The sequence below is a fragment of the Triticum aestivum genome, chromosome 5D, assembly GCF_018294505.1.
Source record: "Triticum aestivum cultivar Chinese Spring chromosome 5D, IWGSC CS RefSeq v2.1, whole genome shotgun sequence".
Classification (NCBI taxonomy): Eukaryota; Viridiplantae; Streptophyta; class Magnoliopsida; order Poales; family Poaceae; genus Triticum; species Triticum aestivum.
Window position 1 is genome coordinate 365,817,405 of NC_057808.1, and position 23,005 is coordinate 365,840,409.

Genomic DNA, 23,005 nt, shown 5'->3' on the forward strand with positions numbered 1-23,005 from the left:
TTGGTTTTCACTGGTTTTTATTTGTTGTCTTTCTTTCTTTGCTTTTCCTCATTGTTCTGTTTCTTTTCTTGGCTTTCTTCATTTTTCTTTGTTCCTTCTCATGTTCATTCTTTTGCATTGTTATTTTTCAATTTTCTTTTCTTTTGTGGTTTTAATTGGTTTTCTTCTTTTTCCTGTGATGTTTGTCAATTTTCGTCGGTTTCTTTTTTGTTCAACACATGTTTGTTTTCGGTACAGATTCAGCATTTTGGGTATGCAACAGGCACATTTTTCATATACACTTTTAACATTTTCTCGATATATGGTTATATTTTCTTTGTTTCTTTCAGGGTTTTCCTTGATTTTCCTTTTCATACACATTCCTTTTTTTCCTTCGGGTTTTGTTTCTTTCATGATTTTTTAATGGTTTCTTTTGTTTTTCTTTGTTTCTTTTTCAGTAATCGTTTTTCTCCATTCTTTTGCACTTGTTTTTTCGGTTTTGTCTTTCATGTTCCTTTTTTATTTGGTTTCTTTGTTTATTTTTTGGTTTTCTTGTTTTTCTTTGTTTCTTTTGGTTTTTATTCTACAATTTCGTATACATCAGGAACATTTCTCTAATACATGTTTAACATTTTTTTTAAACAGGTTTAACATTTTTTGGATACACGATCAAATTTTTTCTATATACATTTTGAACATTTTTCAAATGCTTCACTAACATTTTTTAAATAGAAGATTGTCATTTTAATACATGGTCGACATTTTCTCTATAGACATTAACATTTTCAAATGCTTGAGTAAAAAATTCAAATAAAAGAAAAATATTTTTCTGATACATGGTCAACATTTTTTCTATACACATTTTACATTTTTGCATTGGTTTTCTTTGGGTTAAATTTTATTTTCGGTTTTATTTGTGTTTCTCTATTGGTTTTCTTCGTATTCCTATGCTTTTTGTCGATTTTCATTGGTTTCTTTTTGTGTTCATCGCATGTTTTTTCCTTTACACATTCAACATTTTTCGTATACATCAGGAATATTTTCTATATAAAAGTTTAACATTTTACCTATGCATGGTTAAAATATTTGAAAACTTATATTTTTATGTCTATTTATTTATTATATATGTCCTGATGTCTAATTGTTTCTCATTCACCTTGTACATTTTTCGTATTCATATGAAACATTATTTTTATACATGTTCAAAAAATTTGAAATACCTGATTAACATTTTTTAAATGCATGTTTTGATGTTTAAAATTTCTATATACATAAAGTACATTATTATACATGTTTAACATTTTTTTAAACAATGATTAAATTTTTTTAAATACATGTTTCGTTGTCTGCTTTGTGCCATACACATTTGTACATTTTTCATATAGAACTGAAACATTTATCTTGTAAACGTTTTACATTTTCCATATATATGATTAACTTTTTTCAAAACACATGAACAGTATTGCTCGGATATTAGTTAAACATTTTTTTCAAATAAGTGTTGAAACATTTTTTCAAAAGATATCAACATTTTTTTAAAATTGCACCCACATTTTTTCAAACTTCAATAATTTTTTAAAATATGTGTAATTTATACTCTTTTGAAAAAATAAAAAACGAAATCGAGTGAACGAATGAAAAACGATTGAGCGAACATCGCCACTGGGCCGGCCTATTACCATGTCGTTTCTGGCAAGGGGACAGTTTGTCTTGCTAGAAGCGAGCCATAGCGGCGCCTGTGTCTTCCCCGCAAAAAGAAAAAGGCTCATGCAGCAGTAGCCTGAATTGGTTTATGCATGATATCATACTCTTTGACTGATCATAGCTTCTTTTTTTGTTGTTGCGAAAGACTGGTAATAAAATACAAAGATTTAGAGGGTGTGTCAAGCATTTACCACACTAAATCACATTTGAAAAGCGAACTATGCAAGATTGACGAAATAATAACTCACATATATCTCCATTTTTTCAGAAGATACATAAGCATTATACACCGGAATTTTGCACATGTATAATTGGCAAAATGAACAATAACATAGAGGTAGCTATAACAATTGACTGTTTATTCTATTTTTTATGCCACTGATTTCTTGCTTTCGAATACAAAATAAACAAAGCAAAGCGATGGTGTGATTACTTAACGACCTGACTGTAGACCATTAACAGCTTTCTTCTCGATGCTGAAATATTCGGCACTGGTTATTGTCGAGCTGGCCGTCGATGATGGCTCCCCAAGTAGGCATTCCATCTCTTCAGGGTTCCGCTGCACCGATGGATGTTGCATGACCTTTCTCAGACTATCAAGCTTCTCCGCAACTTCCTTCATCGATGGCCTATTGTCACCACACATCTCTAAGCATCGCATCGCTAGCTCCGCGATCTCTTCAATAATCTCTATGTTATCCCCATCCTTGATCTCAGCATCCAAGATCTGGTCGAGCTTATTGTCCTTCATGGCATACGTAAACATCATCGATAGGCTCTTCTCATGGGCAGGGACGTCCGGATCGAAATTAAATGGCAATTTGGCCATGAGTAGCTCCAATAAAACAACCCCAAAGCTGTACACATCGCTCTTGTCCGTCAGCAGGTTGGTTTGCATGTACTCCGGGTCAAGGTACCCGCATGTTCCATGTACCAGTGTGATGAATTGCGACTTGTCAGTTGGTGCCAAGATGGAGGCACCAAAGTCAGCTACTTTGGCTTTGTTGTCCCTATCAAGAAGAATATTGGAGGACTTGACATCACCATGGAGGATCGGTGTCGAAGCCGATGAGTGAAGATAGGAGAGTGCATCGGCCGACTCGTGGGCGATCCCCAAGCGAGTAGCCAAGGAGATACGTAGGCCATGGTTACCGTGTATGAGCTGGAAGAGGGTGCCATTTGGGACGAACTCATATACTAGCATGGGGACTTCCACTTCGAGGCAACACCCAAGGAGCTTCACAATGTTTCTATGGTTGACCTCAGACAAGATTAGCATCTCTTTACCAAATTCTTTCTTTTGTTGCTCGTCAGCGGTCTTGCATCTCTTCACCGCTACTTCCACGTTGCCTTCAAGAATCCCCTTGTACACGGTCCCATAGCCCCCTTGACCCAGTACTTGTTGCTCACTAAACCTGTTCGTGGCTTCTTGTAGTTCTTCTTCCGTGAAGATTTTGAATGAAATACCTTGCTTTGATCTCATTTCATCAAATAATATTAGACCACCGTGCTGCCGAAAGTAGTCTCGTTTCATCTTCTGTAGCTTTCTTCTCTCTTGGATCATGCATGCACATGCTAAAGCAATCACTAAGGCGACTAGTCCAACAGTTGTACCTGCATTATCCATGCACATAGAGCTATAATACATCTGTTCAATACTAATGTAATTTTGTTGAGTAGTGACAACTTAAAGTACTCTGTCGAGGAGAAAGAAAAATACTGGCTGATGAGTTTGGTAGGCCAAGATAAAGTTTGCCGAACACGGGTCGTTGTTACTTGTTCAACAACATAATAATAGTTGACTGGACTATAATAATAATATAAAGTCTGTAAGTTTCCTACAGATCTCCGATTAATCATTCATAAGCAGTATGTATGTTATATATAGTGCTCACAAAGAGAATAACTCACCTACAACAGGCATCACTGGAAAACGGGATTGACAATTGCCATTAGTCCAATTTTTTCCACGTCGACATGAGCAGGTGTAATGCCCTGCCGTGTTCTCGCACATTCCAGAGCCGCAGATAGTAGCATTTTGAAGGCACTCATCAATATCTGCAACAAAACATTTTTTCCGGATCAACTTCCAGGGTGTGCATACACATGTGACTCATGAATCAAGGTACACGAGCGTTCATATCAAATGTACGAGACATCAAAAGAGAAAGAACCTTGGCATCCGTTCTGGATATAAGGGTTGCCTTCGTATCCATCGGAGCACGTGCAGCGATAACCTGGCTTGTCGCCAGTGGTGTTTACACACGCACTGTGGCCGCTGACACATGCGTAGGAGCTCATGTTCTTCTGAGCTTCGTCGCAAGTCAGCCGTCCTGCCCGCCAGTTCAGCACAAGTGGAACTGTCCCATTGTATGCATTATAAAACACCGTGGATCCGACATAGCTAGTGCGGAAGTTGAAAGCCGCCTTTTCCATCAATACCATGTAGCTGCAACGGCTGTAATGCCATATTTCCGTGTTGTTGTAGCTTTGGTCGAAATTACCATTATAAAACCGTACGCCTGTCGGGACATCTACTTGGCAGCAGCCGGCGCCGGAGCATGTGCCATCCATCAAGGTGTCGTCGCACGTTGACTTGCAACCTATTAAATACTGCACCCAAAAAGTGTAGTAGTACATGAGAATATGTGACGTCTTCAACCAAACTATGTACTATGTGGGTAGAGTCTAGGGGCATCTGTCCGCGAATAGAGGGGTCCGGTCTGCGGACACGGACGCGGAAGGCTGTCATCCAACCGTAGACGCATATATTCTCATAATAACTCGAATCAAATGGACGAAATCGTTCAAACAAGTCTGGATTTCATATAAACATGACAAATTTCACATAAATCGGACGAAAACGTTTACAATTTGGATATATTTTTTAACTAAAAAGGTACAACTATGTGCACGTACGGTCGCGCGAAGCTCCACCACAACACAGATACACTACGCTAGTCTACCCCCGGCCGCGACTTGTCTTCCCATGTCCGTCAGCCAGCTCACCGGCCGGGAGCCCCGGAGATATATGTTTCAGGCGTCACCTTGGCGGTGGCCTTCCTGGGACCCAACCGGCGGCGGCTTCCCGTGTTCTACTTTTTCTTGATGTTGGCGGCAGACACGGACGCGCCGGCCGCCGACTCGTCGTTCTCCCCACAACCGGCTTCTTTCTCTGCCCGCATGGCGCGGGTATGCGCGCATCGATAGCAGACAACGCGGTACGACGTGGCGTCGTCAACGGCAACGACGATGGTCGTGCCGCCGTGCTCCCCGTCGTGCCGGCCTGGAGCAACTCGCCACTCCTCCACGAGCTGGCTTGGAGCAACGAGTTGCTGAACCACGCGCCAGCTTGGGGCGGTGACATGCTCCGTCTGGCTAGGTGAGGGGGTGGAGCAGCAGCGAGCTGCCTCGCTCATATCCGGCGGGCTCGGCGGGCCTCCCAGCCGGCTTTTATGCCGGAGAACTGGTCTTCCTGCTCGTCGGATACCATTGAAAGGGTGGAGAAAGTGGTGGAATGAGGAGATGGGGAGCGGCGGACGGAATGAGCTTGCCCAGGTTGCATTTAATGCCGGTCCGCTCATGAGCGGACGTGTGGCCTGAGTAGGTTCCTCGGCTTTCACACGGGTTTAATGGAGGCGTTTGAATGCGATGAGAAGGCGTGGTCAGCCGGGCATGCAGCGGGCAGCGCCCTTGGCCGGCACGCCGTTTCAATGGCAGAGACAGTGAGAGTCGACGTCCGCCCTGAGCCGCCTTCATTGTGGAGCGGCGCGCTCTACAACGGCATGAAAGCGGGCAACTGCGCCGGGCGGGAAGCGGGCGCGGGTGGGGGAGGGGTTTTTGGTGTGGCAAGACGGTCAGAAGCGGGCTTGTGATCTGTCCGGACCCCCGCAAAACACCCCCCCTGTTTGTCTCCGGCTTGCGAAAGAAATCGCGTTCGGACCATGCCGCGGACTGATACAGGTCCGTGTTGGATGACTTCTGCCATCATTTCATTATTTTTCATCTTACAAGTCAAATGATATATTTGAAAAGGAGGTGGCATTATAACCGATGGAAGTTCTAGCTGCGCCTGCGTTGGAATCCTAATGAAATGGTGTTTAACAAGTTGTCTGAAACAATTTGGCACATGATCCTGACCTAATCAGGAACAGAAAGGTCCTTCCAAAGAAACACGGAATAGAACCTACTCAGGCGAAATACTTGTTCACGAACTTGAAAACACACACTCTAGTTTTGATATAAATATATCACTAAAAATATATTATGTTTCACTCAAAATATATTCCTCGAACTGTTTTGATGAGGTGAGGGAGGGATGTGCTTGATTTCAAGATACTAAGGGATTTTCTGCAAATTGAAACAAAGAAGTGGGCTATTGTTATAAAAAATGCCACAACTTATCTCACAGTCATTAGATACAGATCTAAGTCATTAGATACAGATCTAATGATCAGAAATGTCAGATGACAGACACACCATCATCATCAACTGAGTCTTTTATAAGAGTATATATATAGAGAGAGAAAAAAGGCGAAGTACTTACAGAAGAGCCCATCATATAAGCGAGAGTATTACACCCGATGACAAAGATCTTGTTGTCCACTTCCGATATCCAGAAAGGTGTGCCGGTGAAGTCCGCCCATCCTTTGTAGTGGGTCATACCACCAGTGGATTCGGAATAGCACTGCCACGAGATCGTCGTGGTGTTCATCCAGGCCTTGCCGTCTGGCACGGAGATCTTGGTCACCTCAAAATCCCCGCTAAAAGGCTTTGTGGCGCCGTTGATGCTCGTGCAGTTGAGGTTAAAGCCGTTGTGCAACGCGCACTGCTCGCCGATGCCGAACGGTACTGGGATGTCGACTTCGCCGCACTTGGCCTGGCAGCCGGGACGGTGGGCTGCCGGTACATCGGCCGTGGCCAGAACCCAAATCGCCGAAAGGCAGGCAAGAACATGGAAAGAAAGAAGAAACCGAGAACACCCCAGCTTCATCTTTGCCGGTGAAAGGGTAGGTGTGGATGTGTGCTCCTGAGCTCCTAGCTACGCCGGGGTGTTCAAATATGTCACCCCAGTCCTCTCACGGTCACGGACTGTGGCACGCTGATTAGAGAATTTGTTGGGACACGAAGACTTGGACTTGGCCAGTCCTTGGAAGACCTTTCAACTCGATTGATTGCCATTCATTTTTAAAACTTATCTTTGTCGATTGCTCGCGGGAGTACTTGCCAAAGCATGTCACAATAATTGAACGAGTTACCAAGGGCATTTTGTTTTTTGGTTATATCTCTGGAACTTGGCTGTCTTTCTTTGTGTCAACCAATTTATGATTGAATGGTTAGAAGGGCAGTTTATCCTCAACTCACGAGAGTCCAAATCAGTGGTTGGATAATTAGGAAGGTGATGTCCTTGTCAATAGCGAGACGTCTAGACTATGTTTTGGTTGTTATTTTGAGATCTCTTATCAGTTTTTCAGATTATTTTTTAACTTATAGGAGCACAAACAGATAAAGAGCCCGTCCCAACTTGTACATTCAAGTGCGAACCAATTTCTGGTTGGATGGTTAGAAGGACAGCAGTATCCCAGCCCACCAAAATTACGTTCAAGTGCGAACCAATTTATGGTTGGATGGTTAGAAGGACAGAGCCCACCAAAGTTTATGTCCTAGACTTGATATTGATACTCACATTTTTTTAAATTTATTTCAAGCCTTCCATTAATGTGCGTTCAGGGGTAGGAGACGTTTCCGTCAACTACGAAGACGTCTGTGACGACTTCATCAATCTCAAGATAATGTGTCAGCTCAGTCTATTGAAGATGCAGAGGTAGAATGTGTGTACGAAGACGTCTGTGACGACTTCATCAATCTCAAGATAATGTGTCAGCTCAGTCTATTGAAGATGCAGAGGTAGAATGTGTGTGCGTTCATATGGATGAGTATATATGAGCATACATATGACCATTTGCATATGTACTGTGTTTTAGAAGAACAAAAATGCATGTCCAAGTTGACAACTCGACATGACTGTGCGTAGCTGCGAGGAATACGTGCTCTTTTCGGTTTTGGAAATATAGAAAATGCTTACGTGTTAATTTCCGTGTGGTGCCTCAAGCCCCGGCCTGCTCTCTCGTGCGCCGCCGATGGTGATGAGGCCGGGGATGGGGAGGTTGCCCCGCTGTCTCCGCTGGCGGGATTTGTCTCCCGCGATGCGCAGCTTCAGCCTGGTTTCGTCGTGAGTGAGGCCCCGACCCTGCAGTCGCCTCCATCCGCCTCCAGCCGCCGCGAGGACGCTATCAAGGACTTGTCCCTGCAGTCGACTCTAGCCATTGCTCAAGGCCTCGAAGTTGGTGCGGATCCCCAGTCTCCAGATCTGGTAGCTCGTGGCGCTGGCAATGCCTGCTTCCAGGAGATGGCGCCACAGTCGCCCGCAGCTGCTGAGGAGGGCTCCTGTCGTGGTGTTGCTCGCGTGTCGTCGAGCGATTCCGCGCCGCTTCCTTGTGATCCGGCAGAGACGGTGGACGTGTTGCCAGGGGATGGTCCCTGGATCTTCGTGGGGCGAAAGCGTCACCCCTGTGACCGTGAGCACTGCAGCCAAGCTTCTGATGTCTTGGCCAGGAGTGGTGCGAGGCTTGTGCAAGCTGCTGACTTCAGGCGTCGAACTCACGGCCGTTGTTTCCATTGTTTGGCTCCAGACCACAAGGTTGCCTCTTGTCGTGACCCGATTCGATGCCTCCCCTGCCTGCGCTCTCGGCACCGTGAGAGGGACCGTCGTCGTCGCATTTCCTCTGTCAGAGCTCGCCGCAATGCGCCTGCCCCCCCCCCCCAGCTCCACCTTCTCCTTCCTCAGCCGGACGCTCTTGGGCTTCTGTTGTTGCTCCAGAGTGTGTGATGTCTTCTGAAGATCCTACTGAAGGTTGTCATGGTTATGATGTTGTGGCAAGGTCCGCTGACGCTTTGCTTGCACCTTTTACCGCTGAGCTGCAATCCATGGTGGCAAAGGCGGTTCGCCCTTTGAGCTTGTTGGTGGCCTGTGCAACCAGCTTATTGGAGCAGGCGGAGGTCTCCAATGGTGACAAGGGGTCGATCCAAGCCTCTTTGCAGGGACCCTGCTTCTCTGACTCGGACACTCATGGCTCGATGTTGACTGCATTGGCGCCGTTGGTAGCAAAAGATGGGGGCCAAGGTGTCGAGGGCAGCATGGCCACTGAGTGTAGCGTGGCCATTTCTGCCGCGGGCGAAGTGAGGGATGTTGCTGAGGGATGCGCCTTGGCGACTGAGAGCGAGGGCACTTTGCATGACTTCGCCGAGCTGCTCACGGGTCAGACTCCAATCATTCAAGGTTTGTGTCGCCTGGTCAATGAGAAGATCAAGAAGGTCAACCAGCGGATCAGTGCCCCCTTGGGGGACAACCCTGCAGGATGTTAGTCGCTAGCACGTGCTTGTTTCTCCGGTGGCCGTCTTTTTGGGAGTAGTCCGCTTGTGGTTTCGCGGGATGGCTTGTTGTTGTGTGCCACCTGCGGTATCTCCGTTAGTTTTGAGTCTTGTGGGTTTTGGCCCTCGATGTATCGGTTTTCGTCCGGTTTTCCATCAGTTAACCGGGTAACTACCTTCTTCTTAATTAATGAAAAAGGCAAAGCTTTTGCCTCTGTTTCAAAAAAAATACTAGCAGAGGCGCAGTGTGAGGACAAAACGTGTTACGGACTGTGAACTGGTCCACATGCTCGCAGGCTTTTTTTCTCAGTAATCCTAGACCAACGAGTGGAGCCTCGTTCGTGCAGAGAGAGTACTGCCTCCTGGGCCCCGGCAATCTTGAAGCAGAGCTGACTGATTCGGAGAACCTCCTGGGCCCCGGCCATCTTGGAGCAGAGCTGACTGATTCAGAGAACACGAAAATCCCACACGTCTCTAGGAATATCACACATCAAAATGAGTTAAAAGCACTGGGAGTCCTACAACTTGCATCGAATGTGATAGTTTGATCCTAGAACTTGCATTTTGACCCTACCCAGTTCTTAAACTTGCATCAAATGTGTAAATTTGGTCCTGACCAATCACAGAGCGACAAGTGGATGCCTGGTGCCGACCCGGTCAGCGCACGACATTTTGCAAAGAGGCCCCTGCCTTTGGTTTGAATCTACCCGCAGGACACGGTTCCATTCCAAGCAAGGATTCCTCACCATCACTTTGCATAAAGTACAGGTCACAGCGCACGTAGTATCCAACATTTGAAGCAGAAAAACAAACGTACCAGGGACGGTCACCCCCTTGTAGACAAAACTTTTGGCGAGAAAAGAAGACAAAGGGAGGGATCGATGTAAGTAGAAGAGAAAAATTCACTGTAGGTCACTAAACTTAAGCCGGTTGACAGATTGGCACCACTACTTCAAAATACCCTAACTACGGTCCACGTACTTGCGCACAGGGTTCACTTTGGTCCATTTGTATGATTTTGTGTACGTATTTGTTGACTTGGCCTAGTCAGCGCCCGCCACCTTGCTTTGACCGCCACCTGGTCGATCCTGGGTGAATACTAGTCGATCCGGGAGGGTTTTGCAAAAACGCCGTGACAATTAAACCAGCCCCTAAACACCGCCTGGAAACCATCCAGACGCACCGGAAACCCCGACGCGGTCGCCCCATCCATTCGTCCCGCCCGCCCTTTTACCTTTTCCATGCACGCTAATTTAATCCGTCCGTCCGCTCTTACTCCCCGCCAGACCTCGCCTCCTTCTGTTCCCGGGCTAATCACAATTTGAATCTCCTGGATTTGAATTCACGAACGGATTTAGCTACTCCGTGAGCCTTCCCGACAGCTCCATGAACGTCATGGAGAGGCTGGCGCTGGACGAGCTGTTGCCGAAGCCGCCCCCGGTGGTGGCGCCGCGGCTGCCGCCCGCGTTGCCCTCGCAGAGCGCGAACACCGTCTCCAGGTTGGCCACGATGTTGGCCATCGCCGGCCGGTCCTTGTCCTCGAGCCGCACGCAGTGCACGGCCGTGTAGGCCGGCCACCAGCTTGACGGCCTCGTGCGGCGACGGCTCCGGCGCGCGCCCGTCCAGCACCTTGCCGAGCTCCCCGGCGACAATGCTCGGCTGCGCGTAGTCCACCACACTCACGGGGCTCCCGCCCTCGGCCTCCTTGAAGATGGCGGGCTTCCCCGTCAGCGTCTCCAACATCACCACGCTGAAGCCGTACACGTCGCTCTTCACGGTGAGGTGGTGCAGGCCGTAGTATTCCGGGTCCATGTACCCCACCGTGCCAACGGCCTTCATGGACAGGTGCTGCTGCTGCGCCTGCACGCCGCCCGCCTCCTCCGTCTCCGGCGGCCCCATCAGCGACAGCCCGAAGTCCGACACGCGCGCCGCCCACCCGCCGTCCAGCAAGATGTTGGACTACTTGATGTCGCGGTGGATGATGGGCGGCACGGCGTACGAGTGCGGGTACTTGATGCCCCGCGACGGGTCCAGCAGGATCTTGATGCGCAACTTCCACGACGACACCACCGGCAACGCCGCGTCGGCGTCGGCGCCGGCGCCCTTGGGGTGGAGGTGGTCGTAGAGCGCACTGTTCTTCATGTACTCATACACCAGCAGACGCTCGTCGTTCTCCTCGCAGTAGCCCACCAGGCCGAGGAGGTGCTTGTGGTGGAGCCGGGAGAGGAAGGCCAGCTCCGACCGGAACGCTCTCTCCTTCTCCTGGAACTTGCGCGCCATTGGCCCTGACGCCTCGCCGCGCTTGATGGCGACCTCGCGCCCGTCGGGGAGCTTGCCGCGGTACACCGTCCCGAAGCTCCCCGCGCCGATCTTGGCCTCCGCCGCGAAGCCGTTCGTCGCCGTCGCCAGCTGCGCGAAGGTGTACTCCTCGGTGTGCTCCTTGAAGTTGAAGGACGGCAGCCCGCTGCGCTGCCGCGTCATGGCGCGGGAGAGCTGCCGCCGGAAGAGGCCACGCGCCCGTCCGGGTCGAGGTCGCTCTGTGGGAGCACGCCCACGCCCGAGTCGGTGGCCGCCTTCACGCCGCACGCACGGGAGCCCCCCGCGGCGAGGGACGACACAGAGACGTTGGCAAAGGCTGCCTGCACGGCGCTACCCAGCGGGCCCCAACATCGGACAACCAAGGAGCCGGTCTCCAGCGCGCAGGTGAAGCCGTCGCCGGAGACGAGGGACCCGAACGCGCCAGGGACCAGCTCCGGGAACTGCCCAGACCCCCTCCTCCACCATCGGATCCCGCGCGCCTGCCCGTCGTACGCCGCGACGTGGTCGGCCCCGACGGCGAGGTCCGAGAGCGGCGCCGGTCCCCTGTACACCCGCCTGAGCTGCCTCGGGGCCGCCGGCGGCCAGCAGAAGAGCGCGGTGACGCCGCCGCCTGGGACCGCGCCAACGCCGCAGAGGAACCCCGCGCCGCCCGAGACCTGCGAGAAGACGAGCTGCGGCGCGACGGAGGAGGCGGAGGCGTTGTAGGCCGACGAGCCGGCGCCGGCCGCGATGCAGTAGACCGTGCCGTTGTCTGCGGCACGGCGGAACCCCCCGCGACGGCGAGCATGGAGGCCGTGACCTCCGCGGGCGCGAGCGTGGAGGCCGTGTTTAGGGGCTGGTTTAATGGTCACGGTGTTTTTGCAAAAAACAAACCCGGATCGACTAGTATTCACCCAGGATCGACCAGGTGGCGGTCAAAGCGAGGTGGCGGGCGCTGACTAGGTCAAGTTAGCAAATACATACACAAAATCGTACAAATGGACCAAAGTGAACCCTGTGCGCAAGTACGTGAACCGTAGTTAGGATATTTTGAAGTAGTGGTACCAATCTGTCAACCGGCTCAAGTTTAGTGACGTAGAGTGAATTTTTCTCTAAGTAGAAATCGTCTCAGTTTGAACTCGGTAGAAGAGGAAAACGAGCAGAGGAGACGCAACAGCACTGACCGCGCAGTCAAGAAAGCATGCTGGTCCGCTCCTACTAGCAACAGTACCCCGAAAACCATTCAAACAAAAGAACGGCCTGACGACCGACCTCGCAGACAGCAGGATCGTGCTTGGGTCCGGCATGCATGATTTAGCAATGGGCAACGCTTGTCATGGCCTGATCATCAAGCCGATCTTGTCTAATCAAGTGTCAACATCGAACAACACATATACGTAACTCCGACTAGACAGCTATCATCAACAATCAGATTACCGCCGTCCTTGAAGCAGTACAAGTCCATCGACGGCGAAAAGCCGCGGACGCCTCAATTATTGCGGCGATGAGCCATGTGACGCGGTTAATTCTGCTCCTCTTGCTAACACTTTCGAACGAGCAGCAGCAACGGATTCTCAGTGGCAAAATGGAAAGGCCAAAGGCAGGATAATGAAGAAAGAAGAACAATCGGCATCGGCCTCTAGTCTATGCAGGTGTCGGCTAGCGAACAATAATTGGGGGAAATATCTTGCAAGTACAGTACTACCACTAACTCGTACGGTTTTGGAGGCATGTTCCGTGAATTAATTAACAATCATACAACTCCCGATAGATAGATACAGACAGACAAGCACATCAATCATTAACCATCAATCATTAATCATACTCCGGCAGTAATCGGACTGTTACATCAACCATTAACCATATTCCAGCCTCATTCCTAGCATCAAAGGTGACACTCACTCTCCTTCTTCTACTGCTAGTGCTACTACTAGCCGATGACGCCGACGGCAACAGCCAAAACTTTCAACGGGTGAATCGATTCAGGCGGAGCCGTCGTCGTGCTTCGTGGGACGACCGCCGTCGCGCTCTAGCCGGAGCGCCGGGCCGGGGTCCAGTGCGGCAGCGCGGGGCTGAAGTGGCTGGACACCACGAGCGAGTCCAGCAGCTCGATGATCGGCGGGAACGTCACGCACCGGGGCGCCTTGTACTGGTTGATGCTGGCGCCCCGGGAGATGGCGTAGTCCATGAGCTCCTCGAACGTGCCGGCCCGGACGACCCGGATCTCGAGCGGCCCGATGGAGCCGTCCGCCACCCTGCTCTGCATGTACACCGTGTTCAGCGCCTCCTCCATCTCCAGGCAGCAGGCGTCCAACGTGGCCTTGTCCACCGCCGTCGCGCCGGCGCCCGTGCTCAGCAGCTCCCAGTAGACCACGTAGTGGCCGGGGATGCTCTTAGTGTACTCCGCCACGGACGCGCCGCGCGCTCCACGGGGCGCTGCAGCTCCGCCTCGTCGGTCTTGTCGGACTCGATGGAGAGCAGCACGTTCTTGCGGCGGACGAACTGGAACTGCGGCGCCGCGTTGTGGAACCCCGTCACGCGGAGGACGTCGCCGACGCGGTACCGGTTCAGCCCGGCGTAGGTGGTGATCACCAGCTATTACTCCCGCCCGGCCTCCACGCGGGCGAGGTCCACCAGGTTGCCCGCGTCCATGCACGACGTCGCGCCGGTCGCCTCGTCCACGGGGAGGAACTCGAAGTACCCCATGTTGGGCATGATGGTGTAGGACACCTCCGAAGGGTCGCAGAGCGGGCGGAGGTTGAGCCCGAAGTAGCACTCCGACGACGCGTACATCGTGCACGCCATGGGCAGGTCGCCGCTGTAGTACTTGAGGGTCCCGATGTACTGCGCCATGGCGCCGGTGACGATGACGTCGAGATACTTCGTGTGGGGCCAAATGCGCCTGACGATGCCGGCCCAGTCGTCGTTGCAGCACTCGTCCCGGACGAACTGGGCGAGCTCGGGTCCGGCCGGAGGATGCCCGCGACCGCCTCGCGCACGGACGCGTGGGCTGAGCGCGCCGGCCTCGATGTCGGCGGCGAGCTCCTTCCAGTTGAGCTGGAGGAAACGGATCGCGCGCAGGAGGCCGGAGGCGAACACGGCGCCGACGCGGACCACCTCGTGGCGAACTTTGGCGTGTCCTGCGGGTAGATTCGAACCAAAGGCAGGGGCCTCTTTGCAAAATGCCGAGCGCTGACCGGGCCGGGACCCAGGCGTCCACTTGTCGCTCTGTGATTGGTCAGGACCAAATTTGCACATTTGATGCAAGTTCAAGGACTGGGTAGGGTCAAAATGTAAGTTCCAGGATCAAACTATCACATTCGGCGCAAGTTGTAAGACTCCTGATGCTTTTAACTTCATCAAAATCGTTTGAACGTGATGCTAGGCAACGTTTTCACACCGGTGCCTAGATACTGCCAGCTTTGCAGTGGCTCCACCTCCACGCATCCAGGATCCCTCCTAGTGAATGAGCTGAGTTGCTAAAAGCGCGTGTCTGGTTGTCATATCAAATATTACCAGCATTGCATATTTGTCTCAGTTCAGCCTGGCTGAGTAAAAACAGGTTAAAAATCAATATATGCATGTTGTTTGGTTGTTTGTATTGCATCAGTGGTGATTTTAGGGCTAGCTGTTTGGTTGCACACATATGTGCTTCAGAAGTCGGCAGATGCACATCACACCTATTTGGCTGCGTGCACGTTGGTATTCTGCTCATCCCTTTTAAATTCGGTGACCTTACCACCACATTTGCAGCACAACAACAAGCATAGCATAAGAACAAACTACCTATTTAACAACACAACAACAGATAAACAACCACTAATAAGCATGCATACTAATAGTAGGGTTTAAGGTTTAAGACAACAGGGGCATCCCATGCCCCCTACTTCACACCAGGTGTTGATCCTGGCAAAATATAAACAAGTTTACAACACTAGTTCACACCATCAACACAAACTACTAACGTGTTTATACTTAAAGACTTCTAGAGCGCGAGAGAAATGTTGCCGATGCAGTTGTGCCTGTTGCAGCGGCCCCTGCACATGATCGAGTTGTCATGGTTGTAGATCTGCACCTTGAGGTCAAGCCCGGAGATTCACAAGACGAGGAGGTCGCCGGGGACGATCATGTGGCGGCGGCAGAAGTACAGCCAGCCTCGGTTAAGGACCATCTTACCAAGGAAGTTCTGGACCCGAACCCAGAACTCACACCACTAGTTGGCCGACAGCATAACGACGCACGGGGGCTTAATCACCAGCCGCTGCTTCATCACCTCCGTGAACTTGGGTGGGATGATGAGCATGGCGAGATCCTCCATGTCCTTGATCTGAACATAGAAACGCAGTGGCTCTCATGCCTCCTCTTCGTGGCCGGTGCTCAGAGACCGTCCCCGTGAAGGTGGCTGGTGATGGGGACATAGACCTGGGGTAGGGTAATAGGCCTGACCTATACGTCCTACCTAAGGTCCTTGTCCTAGAAGCAAAGAAGTTCAAGAGTAAATAGAGGGGGCCCAACAAAGGTGTCGAGTGCAATCCACTCGACCTACCATTCACTCGAAGACCCCTCCTTATTTAGGTCACTCGACCACTAAACCACTCGCCGTGCAGAAGACCTAAAGCCACTCCGTGCAGCAATGATCATTTATAGCACTTTATTACGGACGTTACCTGTAACGTTCTCTCTTTATGTACATTGAACCCTATGTAACGTGGGCTGGCTGGGGTCCTGGCGCACTCTATATAAGCCACCCCCTCCACTGGCACAAGGGTTCGCACCCCTGTAAACACGCACATACATAATCCGGTCGACCGCCTCCGGGCTCCGAGACGTAGGGCTGTTACTTCTTCCGAGAAGGGCCTGAACTCGTGTGTACAACTTCGCCATAGTTGGGATCTTGCCTCTCCATTCTTACCCCCCTATTCTACTGTCAGTCTTAGTACCACGACAGTTGGCGCCCACCGTGGGGCAGGTGTCTTAACGACTTGTTGGAGAAGTTGCAATTTTTCCGATCCCCATCATCATGGTTTCTGGCGGGGGATTGGCCGAGGGCTGCGAGATCCGTCTTGGCGCACTCGTGTTCGTCGCCGACGACTCCGCTTGGCTCCAAGAGGCTCCACTCGACGTCGAGGCGCTCCCCGTCTGCGGGGCAACGCACTTTCGCGCGTCCGTCCACGGCGTCCTTCTGCGGCAGCCGTCGACTCAGTATCGGTCGGCTCCTGTGGCGTCCTCGCGCCCTGCTGTCCACCGGCGCAAGCGTTCCGGTCGGTCGCGGCTCCAGCGGTGGGTGAGGCACGCGGTGGCTCGCCAGTCGGCCACCCCACAAGTCGCGGCAATCGAGCCCGATGAAACTCTCTACGACCTGTCGACTGGCTCCGTCGAGACGGCATCCGAGTGCGACAACAGTGACCCCCGCGGCGGAAGTCCTGATGGTCAACGGACCGCACAGTCCTCCTGGCTTCCCCCGCGACGACGGTGGCGATGGCGGAGGCGATCCGTCGCGCGTCCACGAGGAGTACCGCCCCGAGCCCCTCTCTTCGCAGCAGAGGGAAGAGCTTCGCCGCCGTAACATGGATGCACTTCACACTCCTATCGTTGGAGAAACCCCCGAGGCCCGGGCCTTGGAGGAGGCGCGCCTGGCCAACTTGGCTGAGCGCACTCGACTGGAGAATCTCCAGCATGCACTCGACGAGCGTGCTCGGCAGCGGATTCCTGAGTCCAGTAGACAACAGCTTTTTCCGCCCCCAACTCAGGTATACCGAACTCCGATTCAGAATCTCACAGCTGCAGCCCGAATAGCAGAGTCGATTCAGCCTTCCCAGTCAGAAGCTGGCAGAGGTTTGATGCAGATCCGGGCTTTACTCTGGGCAGCGGGAGAGCAGAACACAGCAGTGTCATAGTCGCGGAATAGGATTCATAGCAGATCTGTGGTGGCAGACACAGTTCAGTCGGCTCATAGCCCAAGATCGCCTCCGAGGCATGAGGGACGTGGAGATCGGCGAGAACAGTACAGAAACCGTGAGCAATATGATCACCGACTCGACCACGATGATCGTCGTCGAGTGCCCACGCCTCCCCCAAGGAGTGGGTCATACGTGCCTCGGCAACACGATGACAGACGCCCTCACAGTGGTGGGCGAAGGATTCCAGTCGACCCCCGAGAGTCGGGCTTTTATGCGAGATCTATTCTCGTTCAGGGTCTGGTTGACAGGAACAGAGTTCACAGAGAAGGTCATGATAGAGATTATCCGACTGGCAGTAGAGTGCATGTCTCAGGTCCAGAGTGTTTCAGCAGAGCCATCAGGGCTGCAGTGATTCCTCCCAACTTCAGGTTGGCGCCTGGAGTCAGCAAGTTCGCTGGTGAGTCCAAGCCTAACACTTGGCTTGAGGACTAAAGAGTGGCTGTTCAGATTGGCGGCGGCAATGATGAAGTGGCCATGAAGCATCTTCCTCTGATGTTGGAGGGCTCGGCCAGAGCGTGGTTGAATCAGTTAGCACCTGGCAGCATATATAGTTGGGAGGAACTCGCCCGAGTGTTTGTTAGGACCTTTGAAAGTACATGTAAATGGCCAGCAGGGTTAACAGAGTTGCAGTCCTGTGTGCAGAAACCGAATGAAACCTTGAGAGATTATATCCATAGATGGATCACGTTGCACCATACAGTGGAGAATGTGTCAGATCACCAAGCAGTTTGTGCCTTCAAGGAAGGTGTCAAGTATCGAGAATTGAACCTGAAGTTCGGTCAGACCGGGGATATGTCTCTGAGTCGGATGATGGAGATTGCCACCAAGTATGCTAATGGTGAAGAGGAGGATCGACTCCAGAGTGGCAAGCACAAAACAGTCGCCCAAGAAACCGGAGGAGGGAATTCCAGTCGGAAACAGAAGAGCAAAGCCGAGCCAGCTGCTCCTGGTGAAGCCTTAGCCGTGACTTAAGGAAAGTTCAAGGGGAAGCCCAAAGGGCCGTGGAACCCCAAGAAAGTGAAAGATCAAGATGGAAATGATGTGTTGGATTTACCATGCCACATTCACACCAAAAAAGATGAAGAGGGTAATTTCATTTACCCTAAACACACCACTCGACAGTGTCGGCTCCTGATTCAGCAATTCCGAGAGAAAGAACCCAAGGAGAAGGAAAAGGAGTCGGACAAGGGTGAGGATAAGGAAGAAGAAGATGATGGTTTCCCCAACGTCAATTCCACTCTGATGATTTTTGCTGATGTAGAGAGCAAAAGTCGACTGAAAGTCATTAACAGAGAAGTGAACATGGTCGCTCCGGCGACGCCCAGTTATTTGAAGTGGTCTCAGACTGCCATTACATTCGACTAGTCTGATCACCCAGCGCGCATAGCCACCCCTGGGAGGCAAGCGCTGGTGGTCGACCCGGTTGTCGAAGGCACTCGGCTGACTAAGGTGCTGATGGATGGTGGCAGTGGCCTGAATATCCTTTATGCCGAAGTGAAAGCAATATGAGTTTCCATGGGGTTATACCTGGCAAGAAGGCTGAATCACTCGGCTAGATCGCCCTCGATGTGGTTTTCGGTGATTCCAAGAATTACCGCAAGGAAAAGTTGACATTTGAAGTCGTGGATTTCCAGAGTGCTTATCATGCTATTCTGGGTAGGCCTGCTTATGCACGTTTTATGGATCGACCATGTTACGTGTACCTCAAATTGAAAATGCCTGGTCCCAGAGGAGTGATCACTATCACTGGCAATTGGCAGAAGGCAGAAGAGTGCTTCCAGAAGGGCTCAAAGATCGCCGATGCACAAATGGCAGTAGTAGAATTGCAAGAGTATCAGAAAAATGCATATCTGAGTGATTTGCTGCGAGCCAGGAAGCCTGCCACAGACTCTGCATTTCAGTCATCCGGTGAAACGAAGCCGATTCATATTCACCAGACCGATCCCAATGCTGCTCCGACCCACATCTCAACAACACTCGACAGCAAATAGGAAGAAGCGCTCATCCAGTTCCTCCGTGAGAACCGGGACATCTTTGCATGGAAACCTTCTGACATGCCGGGTGTTCCCAGGGGGCTGGCTGAGCACCGTTTGCGAGTCGACCCAAAAGTGAAACCAGTCAAAGAACATCTTCGACGGTCCGCCATACAGAAGAGAAAAGCAATTGGTGAAGAAGTGGCTCGGCTCCTGGCAGCTGAGTTCATCCGAGAGATTTACCACTCCGAGTGGCTCGCCAATGTTGTCATGGTCCCCAAGAAGGACGACTCACTTCGCATGTGCATTGACTTCAAGCATATCAATCAGGCCTGCCCGAAAGATCATTTTCCTATCCCCCGCATCGACCAAATAGTCGATTCGACAGCGGGGTGTGAGCGCTTCTCCTTTTTGGACGCCTATTCCGGGTATCATCAGATCCGACTGTATGGACCCGATGAGATAAAAACAGCTTTCATCACTCCATTCGGGTGCTTCTGTTATGTCACCATGTCGTTCGGCCTCAAGAACGCCGGAGCCACCTTCATGAGGATGATTCAGAAGTGTTTGCTCACTCAAATCAGACGGAATGTAGAAGCATACATGGATGACATTGTAGTCAAGTCACTTAAGGGTTCCGACCTGCTGGCTGACCTTGCTGAAACTTTTGCCAACCTCAGAAGGTACGATATCAAGCTTAATCCATCAAAGTGCACATTCGGAGTTCCTGGCGGAAAGTTACTCGGTTTCCTTGTTTTCGAACGAGGGATCGACGCTAACCCAGAGAAAGTTGGTGCTATACTCCGGATGAAACGCCCTGTGCATGTGCACGATGTCCAGAAGCTTACTGGTTGTTTGGCCGCCTTGAGTCGATTCATTTCTCGCCTCGGTGAAAAGGCATTGACTCTTTACCGACTGATGAAGAAGTCTGATAAGTTCGAGTGGACTCCTGAAGCTGATGCAGCGTTTGTAGAGCTCAAAGCCCTGCTTTCCACCCAGCCGGTGCTCGCTGCCCCAATCAGCAAAGAGCCTTTACTGCTTTACATTGCAGCCACTGGACAAGTTGTCAGTACAGTACTCACGGTCGAGCGGGAAGAAGAAGGAAAAGCCTATAAAGTTCAGCGCCCAGTATATTATGTTTCTGAAGTTCTGACTCCATCAAAGCAAAGATATCCACATTATCAGAAGCTTGTTTATGGGATTTACATGACCACGAAGAAGGTTGCACACTATTTCTCTGATCACTCCATTACAGTCGTCAGCGACGCTCCATTATCAGAGATTTTGAACAACAGAGATGCAACTGGTCGAGTGGCAAAGTGGGCGATTGAACTCCTTCCCTTGGATATCAAGTTTGAGGCAAAGAAAGCTATCAAGTCCCAAGCAATAGCAGATTTCCTCGCCGAGTGGATCGAACAGCAATTGCCGACTCAAGTTCACTCGAAACATCGGACCATGTTCTTTGATGGATCCAAGATGTTGAATGGTTCTGGTGCTGGGGTGGTATTGGTATCCCCCCGAGGAGATACGCTCAGATATGTCCTCCAGATTCACTTTGATTCCTCCAACAACGAAGCCGAATATGAAGCACTCCTGTATGGGTTGCGTATGGCCATTACACTCGGCGTCCGTCGCCTCATGGTCTACGACGACTCAGATTTGGTGGTTAATCAAGTGATGAAGGAGTGGGATGTTAGAAGCCCAGCTATGACTGGTTACTGTAATGCAGTGAGAAAGTTAGAAAAGAATTTTGAGGGGTTAGAGCTCCATCATATACCCCGACTGAAAAATCAAGCAGCTGATGATTTGGCAAAGATAGGTTCCAAGAGGGAGGCCATTCCCAGCAACGTGTTTTTGGAACACATTCATACACCTTCAGTTCAAGAAGATCCTTTCACTGAAGAGCCCCCGCAGCCTAAGAGTGCCGCAGATCCGACTGAAGTCGAAGTCCCAGCCGTGGTCGACTTGATCATGGAGGTTTTGGTCATCACTCCCGACTGGACAGTGCCGTATATTTCATACATTCTCAGGAAGGAACTCCCAGAGGATGAAGAAGAGGCTCGACAGATCGTCCGTCGATCCAAAGCCTTTACTGTGATAAGAGGACAGTTGTTCAGAGAGAGTGCGACTGGAGTCTGCCAGAAATGCATAACACTGGAAGAAGGCCGAGTGATCCTCAATGACATCCACTCGGGGACCTGTGGTCACCATGCGTCCTCTCGGCCCATTGTGGCCAAAGCATATCGAGCAGGATTTTACTGGCCACGAGCAAATGAGATGGCAAAAGAAATAGTCGACAAGTGTGAAGGTTGCCAGCTTTACTCCAACATGTCTCACAAGCCTGCGTCGGCCCTGAAGACCATTCCACTCGTCTGGCCCTTTGCTGTTTGGGGTTTGGATATGGTTGGACCTCTAAGGACTGGTAGGAGCGGCTTTACTCACATGCTCGTGGCAGTCGACAAGTTCACCAAATGGATTGAAGCCAAGCCTATCAAAAACCTTGAGGCCAGTACTGCTGTCAGCTTCATCAGGGAGTTAACATTTAGATATGGTGTTCCACACAGCATCATCACTGACAATGGGTCAAACTTCGATTCTGATGAGTTCAGAGCCTTCTGTGCTTCCCAAGGTACTCGAGTCGACTACGCTTCGGTCGCTCACCCCCAGTCGAATGGACAAGTCGAAAGAGAAAACGGATTGATTCTCAAAGGGCTGAAACCCCGACTGATGCGTGATCTCAAACACGCAGCAGGAGCCTCGGTCGATGAACTTCCGTCAGTGCTGTGGGGACTAAGGACAACTCCCAATCGGTCGACTGGTCGAACTCCATTCTTCTTAGTTTATGGAGCTGAAGCTGTACTCCCGAGTGACTTGCTCCACAATGCACCCCGAGTTGAGCTTTTCTCAGAAGATGAAGCAAAACAGGCACGGCAAGATGCAATCGATCTCCTGGAAGAGGAAAGAGAGATGGCCCTGATCCGTTCAACCATCTATCAACAAGACTTGTGTCGATTTCATGCCAGAAACGTAAGGGCTCGGGCATTTCAAGAGGGAGACCTGGTTCTCCGAGTGGATCAGCAGAAACCACACAAGCTCGCTCCTGCCTGGGAAGGTCCCTTCATTGTCACCAGAGTGCTCCACAATGGAGCGTACAACCTCTACAATGTCGAGCACAAGAAAGACGAGCCGCACGCTTGGAATGGGGAGCTGCTCCGCCCATTTTATACTTAAGTACTCATTCCGTCGAGATGTAATAAGAAATACCTTTGTAGTCTGTTTATCAAAGACAAGAGCTTTACAGTCTTCTAAAATGATTGTCGTTGCTTATATTTGTGTCTGAAATCCCCTAGTGGGTGGCTTAGCCGCGAATCCGTTTCGCCTAAGTTTAAAAAAATCCTACCGAGTGGTGAGCAAGCCTCTCACTCGGGGGCTTAGCTGCAGTCCAGTACTCGCCTAAGTTTGTAAAATCCTACCGAGTGGTGAGCAACCCTCCCACTCGGGGGCTTAGCTGCAGTCCAGTACTCACCTAAGTTTGTAAAATCCTACCGAGTGGTGAGCAACCCTCCCACTCGGGGGCTTAGCTGCAGTCCAGTACTCGCCTAAGTTTGAAAAATCCTACCGAGCGGTGAGCAACCCTCCCACTCAGGGGCTTAGCTGCAG

At 50.9% G+C, this 23,005-nt stretch overlaps 1 protein-coding gene and 2 pseudogenes across 1 annotated transcript; all 3 read right to left on the reverse strand.

Annotated features, from left to right (window-relative positions):
* Positions 1-1,911: 1,911 nt before the first annotated feature.
* LOC123121799 (putative wall-associated receptor kinase-like 16) lies at positions 1,912-6,751 on the reverse strand. The gene is made up of 4 exons (XM_044541857.1): positions 6,230-6,751; positions 3,858-4,296; positions 3,595-3,741; positions 1,912-3,297 (listed from the first exon to the last, which is right to left on the reverse strand). The coding sequence occupies exons 1-4, from the start codon at positions 6,674-6,676 to the stop codon at positions 2,117-2,119; spliced, it is 2,214 nt and encodes a 737-aa protein (XP_044397792.1). The 5' UTR covers positions 6,677-6,751; the 3' UTR covers positions 1,912-2,116.
* A 3,156-nt stretch (positions 6,752-9,907) lies between these two features.
* Positions 9,908-12,877, reverse strand: LOC123120622 (putative serine/threonine-protein kinase-like protein CCR3; annotated as a pseudogene).
* A 446-nt stretch (positions 12,878-13,323) lies between these two features.
* Positions 13,324-14,670, reverse strand: LOC123120624 (indole-3-acetic acid-amido synthetase GH3.8-like; annotated as a pseudogene).
* Positions 14,671-23,005: the final 8,335 nt, after the last annotated feature.